Raw genomic sequence first — 12,971 nt, forward strand, 5'->3', positions numbered from 1 at the left:
TTCAGAATATTCATTGTGAAATCAAGCGTAATTATCTAAAAATTTTATCATTTCAGATGTTGCTGCTTTTTCTCTTTGGTCTTCCACTCCATCATGGTGAGTTCGCCTCTATCGATTATATTATTCCCTCTATTTGATTTCCACTTTTTTGTGCACCTATATCACCCATACCGGTAGTGTATTAGCCTACTCAATGATTAAAACATAGAACCTGTTGCGTTCCATAGACTATGGTGGTGTTCACCAGTGATCAACATTGAAATAAGTGAATCAGTAATATACATATTGAGAAAGTGTCTTAACGACAACTGAATCCGCTTTAATTCTCTCCAAGATTGAGGAAGGGTTAAGATTTAAAAAAAATACAAATTATTCCATTGGATAGACCAGGAGTCTCCAACCTATTTTATCCAATAGCCACATTGTTAATTCTTGGGAGGCTTAGAGGGCCAATGGAATGGCCAAGAGGATGTACATGGAATTTAATTTGTGGGGACACACACGACGGGGGCTTGGGGGGTGTAAAATTATTATATTTTTATTAAAATAATATAAGGAGTTTTAAGAAGGTTTAATTGAAACACAGGAAGATACAAACCAATTCATTTCATTTTAATACAAAGTCAAAAAGTCAAAGAGCAAAAAGTGAAAAGGCCATAAAAAAACTTGACAGTACATGAATTTAGCAAGTTAAATAAAATAGTAATAACTTTTTAATAGTAATAAGACAACTTGACAATACACAAATTTACAAAAAGTTACCAAGCTAAAAGAGAATACTTATTAATAAAATTAGTAAATTGATGGTGATGTTGTGAAATCTCTCCATAATAAGAAAACAAAGATATTGTCAAATTTGACTAAAAAAATTATTAAAAACTTTAAAACAGTACCATGGTTTCACTTTTCCTCATTCCTCAGTACAGCTGATGATGCGTTCATAAACGTGAAACCATGGTACTGTTTTAAAGTTTTTTAGTGAAATTAGACAATATCCTTGTTTTCTTAGAATACTTATTTTCAGTGAGAAGATTGCATTTGTTTTCCATTAAAAATGTCCGCACATTTAGGATCAAACTTTGTGGTTCCGATCATTAAAATTGATTTCAAATGTTCATCTGACAAGGAAGATCTGTATTTGGATATAATTTACTTGATTAAGTAAATTGAATTTAATTAATACTTCATTTTTGAAACTGTCTGCTCACACCATGGTAGATCCAAAAGGCTGCTTGTTTACAGCTGATTTTACACTTATTAAGAAATGGAGTGGCTAGTAAGAAAAGAAAACTGATCTCACAGTGGTTGTCAAAGATGTGTATAAATATATATTTTAAAAAATCTATTGCAATAACTCGGCGGGCCGGACAAAATCTATCCGCGGGCCGGATGTGGCCCACGGGCCGTACTTTGGAGAGCCCTGGGATAGACAGTTGGTAGGCAAAGCTAAAGATGGACTAAGCACGATGCAGCGGCTGCGAGTCTTTCTTTCACTATTGAATATTGCTGATCCAGTTCTCTTGAGCTGATTTCAGACTTACGCGTTGCGCAACACACAAACGGAACGCAAGATGATCGCAGGTCGCGCAATTTCGGTTCGAGTGCAACAAAATGGCCAAGCTTCCACCGACAACAATGGATCGTGGCAAACTCGCATAATGAATCCTTGTTTGAGATACGCGCGTTTCTCGCACAGCGCGTAAGTCAGTACGCAGCTATAAATAAATACATACAGGCTGTTTCCGAATTCCCTACCAATCATTATTCTACGGCATTGTTCTTGGGTTCGAAACATATCTGAATATGATTTTCAAACTGTCCGAAATATAATTTTTAATGCCCTTGATTATAGGTTAGGAGTTTGGAAACACTCTGTATATTCTTCTCTCATACAATAACAGTAAAAACTATGAAACGTATAATATAGACATGAGCGTTTTCTTAATTCAATAGTGATTGTCACTGTCATAATTATAATGACACTAACAATGGTACTCAACATACTGATATCTATTTTAACGAACATTTCTATGTATGTTCATACATAATACACAAAGGTACTTGGTCTGGTACCCAAAGAATCTATAATAAATCTATATAAATCTCTACCCTTCTTTCACATCACTTCTTGTGAGACTTTTAGAGAAAGCTACTTTTCAAAGAAATTGTTTTCATTTTTCATGAACAAAAATAATAATATTCCATTATAAGACATCAGTCTAGACATGAATTAAGTCCCACACTATCATCCGTGCAAACATAAATTTGCAGCATGGGGCTTTATGGCCAATGCTATTTCAATATAACAATAGGAGCTCACTGTTGCCGTTTATATGCTGATTATATCAAAAAGACCTAAGTACTCTTTTCCGCTCTTTCTGATGGTTGAAGCTGAAAATTAGGTGTTTTTCACAATACAAGGAGCATTGTTGTCAGGTGTACCTGGAAATCTATATGAGATAAAGCGATCTACCTGATCTCAGATGGAGCACAAAAATACGCCCAGAGGGATTTTCAATAATTATACATCTAAATGGTAACTATCGGAAGATGTTGTTGATCGAAAAACTGAAATTCATCAAGATTGATTTGTTTTTCAAATTTCATTCATTTTTGAAAAATCATAACTCAGTATTCATTGGAGATGGAGAGTTACGAATGATCACATTTTATTCAGAATTCTATAAACTAAAAGAAAGTCGAGAGCAAATTTTTCTGTCCGATTACGATATTTGGCAGAAATAGCTGATAACTGGAAAATGAGCTGAAAATACGAGGTTTTTTGGCCACCCTGTGGCCACAAGGAAATTTTGCATGAAAAATTGGTTCTGGGTTTTCCTTATCTACCCAAATAATATATTAAAAAATCAGAACTACAGTATAAATTGCAGGCACACCCTCTTTTTTATGTCTATATTGACTGGACTATTGTTAGTCAGCTACCACGTTCTCTCTAAATATCAATCTATCCCTTGGCCATGATTTTTGATGTTTTTTCCTCCTTCACGACTGAAATATTGATTCACATTCAGTTTGAATCATTCTTCTCTTTCTAACTCTTGATATACATCACATAGTTTTTTCAATCTTAACAAAATATATGCTTCTAATACCTTTATTTCATTACCTTTCTTTCGACCTCTTCATATCCATCACATCATTTTTTCAACCTTAGTGAAGTACCAAATATATGCTTTAGATACCTATTGTGTTCACTGATCAAATATCTTTTCAATAGCTCTCTGAGCAAACATTCGAACACCAGAAATCATTTTCACATGATAATTGATTGTAGTCCAAGTCCAGTGTGCAGTTAATCCTCTGGCGCTATCTCTTGACGTTCGTTTGAGAGGGGATGATGATTGTGTGGGTGGAGGAAATTGGAAAAATCAGACTCGTGAATGAATCCCGCTCGGAAAGGTATGTAAATAGCAAATCGAATAGTGAAAAACGGGAGAGAGAGATAGGTTATGAACGTGATAGATATATGGATATATAGATATGGTGGCCTCAATGGAAGGAAGTGTGGATGTCTGTTTGAAGAGAGAGTGAGCTAGAGAAGAATAAGAAAGATGAATATCAAAAAAAGAGAGAGAAAAGGCAAGAACCTTGCCTTGGAAAGGGAGAGACATTGTAGTGAGAGAGAAGGGTCTGGCTGAAATATTGAGAATGAGAAAAGGAAAACAGAGAAACTTTGATAGAAAGAAGAAAAGAGAGAGACATTGTAGAGAGAGAGAAGGGTCTGGCAGAAAGATGGAGAACGAGAGAAGGAAAACAGAGAAACTTTGATAGAATGAAGCAGATGAAAAATATAGAGATCATCTGAAAGATGAATCTGTTTAAGCAAAGAATATGGGAGACGTCAGTGCAGAGACAAAAAAGGAGAGAGAACCAATATTAGAGGTTGGAAAATTAGTGATAGTGTAGGATAAGGATAGTATACGATGAAGTGCATGATGTGAGAGGAAAACGTGTTAATGTAGGACTTGAAGGAGCCAGACCTGGAACTGGAAGGAAGAGGCCAAAGTGTGTATTTATAGAATATTGATTAGTTATCAAATATCTAATGCTAATAGTACAGGGTAAACAAGGACTATTCACAGTGACGGAAGAAAGATACAGAGATAAAATACAAAGATTGATTGATTGATTGATTGATTGAGTACTTTATTTATGTAGATTACAATATATACTGGCTTATACACTTATATACAATAGCTTACAATACAGCAAAATTATAGATGAATTTACATAATATAGACTAAGAAAATAATTATTGAACTGTATATGATATGAAAAAGCAGTTTGTAATATAATAACTATAGATAATAATCATATTGTTATGCATCTACATAAATTGGCGGAGCTTTGGACATATCAATGTCCATTCTTCGGAAAGAATATTAAAAATATCCTCCCCACTAACTCTCTACCAAAACGTTAATTTCGTTATTTAAACTAAGGATTTATTTATTAATGGAAATATTGTAAAAGTTTTAATCAATATGAATATTAAAGAGAAAAAAAAACAGAAAATTGATACAGTAAAATAATTATATAGGTAGATAAGATCAAATAATTGATTAATAAAATGAAGTAGGCTGAAAGTAGATCAGGGTTATCAACTTTCAGTAATATACAGCAGTATATTTCAAAGATTGGAGAAAAGTAAAACATAGAAAGAAGAGAAAGCGGTTGATAAGTTACAGACGTGAGAGAGGACAGTAAACAGTGAGAAAGTAGACTAGTAAGAGTGGGAAAGAATCAGTACTAGTAAAGAATGAGTGAGTTCAGAATAAAATTTATGAGAAGAAAAAGCTAATGAATGGAGAATTGTGTGTAGATATAATATGACGTGTGGAGATAATTCTATATTATAAAGTATAGGATTTAGTGGAAGGGAGAAATATATGAGGAGGAAATCACTTTCAGCAAATTCTCATTCTATCATGATTCTATCACAATTCAAGAGAGTTTTGAGAACGAGAGACGAGAATGAGCACTGAAGAAGGAGTGAGGTGAGTGCAGAGAAAGAGACCAAGGAAAATGGGAAAAGGGACAATTGAGAGGAAGTTCGATTTCTGGAATGGAAGAGAAATCAGCAGAATCGAAATCAGAGCCATTCGCGATATTTCGAAAAGCGTGCATTAATAATAGAAGGTATAGGAGAGAGATTAGGTATAGGCAGTGGGTTGGGATAGAGAGCAGGTATATTATATGGCGCAGTATTAGGCCGGTGTGGTGGGTGATAAGCTGGAATTCAGAGACACCAGCGATGGCCGGGCTGCGATTTAATCCCTCATATAAATGCACCAACAACGAATGAGTTTGATACGAGCTCCCAGTCTGCATTTGGTTTGTCCGTTTCTGCTGATTGTTCAGCATTCGCAGCGTTTCGATATTCCTATCATCCGAATGGACCGTTCTTTTAATAGACGTGCTCTTTGCCAGAAACTAGCGCAAAAAATATCAAGTTTTCATTCCCCTTTTTGAATTCTTTCTCCTAAACGACCTGTGTCCTTCAATAACGTTTTTACAATTCGTAATGATCGAGTTTTTGTCCGTCCCGGGAACAGGACAATATACAGTCTCTCTATACTGTCTCTCTAGGTAATGTGTTGTTCGAAATGAATCGTTGAAGATATAATTGAATGGAAATTCATGATTTTTTTCTAATAATCCATACCAGTATTCATTTTATCAATTTTTATTCATTATTTTTCATCTTACTTAGTTGTGTGTTTTTGTTTTCTTATTACTTCTGATTGTGAATATTGTTAGTTTGAATAAATAAAATTTGAATTTGCTTACGAAAGAATTATTTTGTGAGAACAGTTTGAACAAAATATCCTCTATGAACCGATTTGTTGCATAGGAACTTCACACGGAGAATGTAACAAGAATGATAGAAATGCTTGAAAATCAATTAATCTGAAAAAATTATTGTATCCATTCCCAAAATGAGTATTCTCTATTATCAATAATTATTGGAAGGAATCCGTAAGCTCTTACGAGGAATACTTCTTATCTGAATTCGTATAGTCCGAAGAAAAAATATAGCATGAACAAAAGAGCAAAAATATACATATAAATTTTCATCAGATTGCCGTAAATATGGTATTATATTGCGCAGTGTTTCCAAGTTGAAAATTTCAACTCTTATTGGTAGGCTACTGTTTCTGACTCTTGGAGGTTTTCACGTAACCCTTCTATCAAGCAATGATTTGTTCATCCTGCGCATTGGTGGTTCTATCCATAATGATTGTTTTTGATGAGATGTGATGAAATGAACGGAAATGAACTGAAACGAAGCATCAATGCAGCAGGCCGAAATTTTCATTAATTTGAAACAAATGCATGCATATCGTCATCTTCCAGGACAGTGCTCACGCCCAGTATTGCAAACTGGCATTTGTGTTCACAGCAACTTGCATCTGACTCAGTAATTGAATGCGGTCCAGTTCAACTTAATCTACATAGCAATCAGATTTCAGGTGGACAGTGCATGGCTTAACCTAATCAACAAGCATTTAATAATTGATGCACATTGGATTGAGTACGAGTAATCATGTTGATGCATGTTTCCCATTTTCAAGGATGGTTGCCATACATGGTCAATCTGAATTCAAATTGTTTTGCGTTCGATATGATGATGTTTGCGTATTCCGGATAAAATATTTGTGAGATAATAATTAAAACAATTTAAGTTTCATTTTGATATCAATATACTCCATAGATTCAATCACACATCTCAAAAAACCTGTATAAACTTCAATTTTGAAACACAATTTGTGAGAGACTTCAGAAATTGATGAACTTTGTGAATTGAACAATGTTTTAATGGCATGGCTCGAGTTCTTCCCTGGCATATCAATACCCCAGGGTGAGATGCATCTATAACTTCCAGTATTGTTTGAATGAAAAACATTGATGTTGTTAATATGTAATGGATTGTACTATATCATCTCAGTCACTTGTAGATATTGTAGTACGTATTAAATTTTGCATTCACTGACAGTTGATAATTTCAATTGTCATGGCATATTATAATAATTCTGAGAGTCATTTCAATTGCTAAATTGGACTAGTTATCTGACAATTCCCATTAAAATTTTCTGAGTATTCGAACAGTTCGACTTATTACTCGACGATCCAAATAAATGGGTTCATACTAGTTTATACTCTTTTCCAATCAAGTATTAGTAAAATCTGAAAAAACTCCGTAATCATGGATTTGATAACAGATGAATGAGTGTCATTCGATAAATCGGTAGAGGGAAAACAAAGTTTGGAATTCCAAATGAAAAGTAATCTGAAATCGAATGGATTTTGTATCAGCTCACTCGGAGTGCACATTCCAGTGATCAGTAAATTGTTCATCACTCTCGAACAACAATAGAATCCAAATTCTCACTTGTCATCCGCAGGAAATTTCATTACTGCCTCGAGTAGATAATCAATATGATGCACGTGCTCACTGTAGCTGTATAAATACATCAGTAACTACCGTCTCAATGAGATTAAAACTGCGTTAAGGCTTTATTTACACCAGAAAAAGTTTGATGAGATTTCAAGCCTCTTCGATCAGAGAATGAGAATCCGATTGAGAATGTGTTGCTAGAACAACATACAATTATTTCAGTCCTAGAAATATTGATTTATTTGAATTACTTTTTCATGTTAAATAATATATTGTTGAAGTTGTCTGTAGAAGGTCTACTTCAGGTAAACTCCGGTGAACTTAGATAAACCTTTAAATGGTTTTAAAAACCTTGAAACCAGGTAAAACGACTTTAGCTTTGAAAAACTAAGATACAGATTCATACTTAGTGAATAAATTTGGTAATGAGAAGGATTAAGAAGCGACTTTGCACTGATTCATTCAAGACAAATTAATGGACATTTGGAATGGTATGTGAATAAGTACTCATTACATGACAAAAATCATACATCATTCATCATTCAATGATACAATGATCTCAAATTCTACTCATATTGTTCGAGTAACGTTTTTGATCTATACTGTTATAAAGAAAATTATTGGCTTATACACGGGATAGGGGATTCACGAATGACGCATCATCACGTCTGAACTACTGAACTGGTTAACTTGAAATTATGCATATATTCCCAATTTACCGAAGACTTATAGGCTATAGACTATAAGACTTATAGACTATTTCAAATTTTCCAAGATCTTACTTACCTGGCGTGGGGGTTACCGTGATCAAGAAGGCGGTTCCCCCAGGGCGAGGCCTTGTCATTGCACTGCGACTTGGTTGACCCCCACAAATGCCCCAAAAAATGTGGCATAATTTTTCTGGTCAAGTTTCCAGTTGGACCCTTGCAGAACGCGGGTTACCTGCTAGTTCATCATAAAGTAAGTATCTGATGTATGCATACGTATATCTAGACTACATAAGATGTAGATGTCTGTGTGTACAGATGTACATAAGTATGCATATCTTAAGCTGTATGTTTGAAAAAATGAATTTAACATAGACTACTTTAAAAATGTTAATGAGGCTGCTCATTCTAATCATCCAAATTTATGTAAAAATTGACATAAAATAGAATAAACATAGGTTACTCGTATCATAATAATAGGTACTCTTAGATCTACTGAAATCTTGGTGAGGAACAAGCAAAAATATTCATTCAAAATGAGGTAACAGAAACAATAAATGAACAGATCCATGTGATCGAAAAAATGATAACAATGAATATTACAAATACATAAAGTCATGACTAGTTTTGGCCAATAACGCGATTATTGAAATATAATATAGTAAACGCTATTAGAAACACAATAAAGTATAGAGTATGAATTATGAGGTTTGAAGTTTAAGGGTATAAAAATATTTATAAAGTAGAAGTAGAAGTAAATTTTATATAGTAGTATAAAGTAGAAACCAGTTCTGGTTTTGTAGCTCTCTACATTGTACACGGCGACGTGTAGGCAACCCGCTGTACATGTTTTGTGGGCCCATCATAAGGACGTGCATGTCGCTGGCCCGGCTATGGTTGACAATTTGAAAATGAGAAGCTCCCAGGAACCTCCGAATTTGAAAAAGAGAAGCTATAGGACAGTCATTATTAAACCTTTACACTTCTATTAATGGTCAACTATATTGCACTAGTTTTCATAACAGGATGGATAGAATGACGTTGCGGTGGGTTGAAAAAGGTCAGATTTTGTATTTTCATGCTGGCGTCATTTCAGGGAACCAACAAATGGTAAATCCTTTGCAAAAAGCTTGAAAATTGAATTATTATTTAATTTTACAAATTCTTCATATCAATTGAATCTATGACTAATATGAGTCAGTAACATGGACGCGCTTTGATTAGGAAAAACACATTTCCGATCATTCCATAACGGAATCGAACCCCTGTATCCTCAGAACCTCTGTATCACATTGTGGTTGGACAAGGGGATTTGCAGGTTTTGATTTGATCTCTCGAATGTGGGATTCGAAAATGCCCAGAGTTGAACATGATTAATGTAATAAAAACGTTTCATCGGGCACAGATATAGAATGTATCAGGGTTACATGGCTATTAATGAGAAAAATCTGAATGAAATGGGAGCAATACAAATGACAAACTTCAAGAAAAGCAATTTTCATCTTGAATAATTCATTGGAAGTAGATGTGTCAAGAACAGGAACAATGATTATAATGTTGATTGAATTCATCGATGGAGGATTTTCTAAGTGGATCATTTTTTGATGTAATGGTCATGATGGAGGATCATTTTATGATTGGTAATGAAGATTGTTTCAATATCGTCATTCAAATTATACTCTGTAAATATCGTTTATCGATAATGAGAGTTGTGAATTACAAAGTAATATTCGTATTTTGGGTGAAAATAGGAAGCTTGTTATTGGAAACATTTGATATTGCTTTTGGTGAGCCATTACCAATAATGGAAAATGGTATTCCCTTCCACAAGCTTGACAGAAAAACAATTATTATTGAATGACGATGTACATAGAGCTATCACAGAGCTGCATGATACGAAAGACATATAAATAAGGAATGTTGTTAAATCAAATGTTCCCAATAATGATAATGTTTCCACATTCTTGTGTTGGTTCTGCTAATTTTTATGAGCATGATATATTTCCGTTGAGAATATCAAGTTCTATTGAATTAACTAAAACTAGAACTTTAAGTTCTTGATCATTCATTTTATTTGAATATCATGTTCAACGTCACGAAGAAAAGGTACTTAATGTTGCAAAGGAGGTTTGCCACACAGTTAAGTCCCGAACTCTTGGGAATCCCAGTGATGAAGAGGACAAATTCTGACTTATCTCAAAAACACTAGTTAATAGTTATTATATTTCTAGATTTCATCAGGTACTTCTGTGTTTGGACGATTTTTCCCACATTATTCAATATTCAGACTGGTTTCAATAAACATATTTTCACACTACTCTCACTTGATTGTTTCATGTAACTTTTGTTAGTTGAAGTTGAAAATATTTTAAATTTCTTCAAATAGAAGAAGGTGCATGTTTGAACATATATGTGTGGAGTATTAATAAATGTTGAATTACTAAATGAAAAAATATCGATACAGAAGAAGAAACTAAACATTTACTCCGACAATGAATGACATAAAATGTGACAGAAGAAGTTGGAGTTTCGAGATTTGTCTTTTCGAGGAGGAAGATAGTAGCAAGAGATCTCGATTGATGAAGGTAAGTAAATTAAACTGCCACAAAACTCAGTATTTCTTAGAAGTATGAGATTTTGTAATTCCATCACGCAGCGTGAGCAACAAAGTTTCCCTCAATTACTTCCAACTTAATCGAGACGTGACAAACGCCCAGGCAATGAGAAAGATAAACAGAAATGAACGGAGACTGGCAAACAGGCATCCAACGCTATCAAACGAATAATAATTTGTTCTCCAGACCGCTGCTTTCCAATTGCCTCACAAAGATTCAACTTCTCGCCGCTCCCTTAATATTTCACGTTCCACGTAACTTTCCAAACAATATTATTTGGTCATTCTTCATGATATAGTTATTTTGATCACGCTTTGTCTTAATTATTGTACTCTCATCATAATAATAATTCTAGAGCTACGAACTTGTAACTCACACCTTGTAGAATAGCAACAAATAACGACTCTCAATAATATTTATAAACCATTTCTAGAAAGAAATTAAATTCCCCCACTGAAGTATATTTCGGCGAGTCTTTATATTTTCTATTCTCTATCCTCTTTCCGTAGAAATGATAATTCTCGCTTTTCATTTTCCTCTTGGAAATGTTTTAGATTGATAGCAGGTTCTGTAGCTATCATATTTTGTTCTTTTTGGAGTTTAACACTTACTTGTACACACAATCGCATTTGTTAGAAAAGATAGGATTTGTAAGATACACATCAGTTATATTCTAATGAAATGATATTTAGTTTCAAGAGTATAAAAAATGGTTTCTATAACGAATTCCTCCCGCATACTGGATGAATGAGATTCAACGGTATAGAATAATAATTATAATATAATATGAGGAAATGAGGCTGCGGAAGAGATAACAGGTATAGGGAGAAGGAATAACATCAATAATTAATTTTGGAACTCTACAGAAACCAGAGCTCTAATGGAAATTATCTCAATAAACAATAAAACAATAATCTGCTTCCTTTCTGGAGGAAAACAATAATGTTTTTACGGGAAAAGAAGAGAACGGAATTCATCGAGCTGATGGTAATCAAAAAGCTACTACACTTTCAAGCTCCACTTCACCCTCACTACGGTATCTTTCTACTCGACTCTTCTTCGCCATTTTTCATTCTCTCTTCTAATTCCTTCGTTCGTTTTCTTTTCTCCTGCACTCCAGTTCTATTACCTGATGATCAGTTCTTCTACTTCTCAAATTTTTACTTCTTCGCTTTCCACGCCTTCTATTTTTTTTCTCCTTTGTTTTTCATCCTCTTATTTTCTTCTACTCTTCTTGTTCTTCTTCTTCTTTTTCTTCTTCTTCTTCTTCTCTTCTTCTTCTTCTTCTTTTTCTTCTTCTTCTTTTCTTATTCTTATTCTTTTTCTGCTGCTTCTTCTTTTTCTTCTTCTACTGTTAGCCTTCCTCCACACCACAGCTTCTTTCCAAGTCAAACCATTGAGTTGAAAGGTGGGCGAGGGGTGATGACGTTGGGCGGGAGGGTGGTGGGTGGAAAAGAAAACGTTATTTGGAAAATGAGATTTCTAGTCGAACGGAAGAAGGCATGGAGAAGAAAACGGGTGAAAATAGATGGAGGGAGAAGAAGAAACGATGTGAAGTGAAGCCTATTGGCGGGCTTGCAGTAGCGACGTCAAGCCGCGTTAAATCCTGAAGCGTCGCGACGTTAGTTGACGCTCCCCAATTCCCAGTTCAGATTATTTTTCTCATTTTACTTTCTCATGCTCTCTCACTCCACCCCTCTCTTTCCAAAACCAAACAGGAAGTTGCGCCTCTTTCTATTTTCCCTGGCTGACTGGCTAGTCGTACCGTACGCTGCTACTTGTAATACTCAATGTGTCTCCCTCACGAGGAAAAGGTAGGCTGGAAAACAAGAAGTAATAAGCTCACATGTGATTGCATATATGTTTTCCATGTGGAGTCAGCTCAACCGAGAGCAAATATTTCCCAACCAAAAAGATAGATGATATTCATTTCACATGAATTGATCTACTACTTTTCCGTAGACTTAGCTCCTATAGCTTCCGTAACTCCCATGACGTTCCATAACTACCTCTTTGGCTTATCATTTATTTTTTTCTACTGTTGTGTATCCCTCATGGAAGTTATTATACTTTTGTGAGCATCAACTCTCTGCTTACGTGATAGGTTTTTATTATCGTTATATCCATTCAAGTGATAGATATCATAATATTTGTGAATTCATTCTGATTGTTTATTAATTCTTGACCCGAACATTTTGTAACGTTCCTGTTGTGAAACACTTCGATATT

At 34.5% G+C, this 12,971-nt stretch overlaps 1 protein-coding gene and 1 pseudogene across 1 annotated transcript in view; both read left to right on the top strand.

Moving 5' to 3' along the window:
* Positions 1-12,971, top strand: part of LOC111054122 (Down syndrome cell adhesion molecule-like protein Dscam2) — a 204,423-nt gene that overhangs the window by 38,770 nt on the left and 152,682 nt on the right. The window contains exon 2 of the mRNA XM_039420188.1: positions 57-96. Within this exon, the coding sequence (XP_039276122.1) occupies positions 57-96 (40 nt within the window). The remainder of the gene's footprint in view (positions 1-56; positions 97-12,971) is intronic.
* On the top strand, positions 8,199-8,348 carry LOC120350129 (annotated as a pseudogene).

The sequence above is a fragment of the Nilaparvata lugens genome, chromosome 2, assembly GCF_014356525.2.
Source record: "Nilaparvata lugens isolate BPH chromosome 2, ASM1435652v1, whole genome shotgun sequence".
In the NCBI taxonomy this organism is placed as follows: domain Eukaryota; kingdom Metazoa; phylum Arthropoda; class Insecta; order Hemiptera; family Delphacidae; genus Nilaparvata; species Nilaparvata lugens.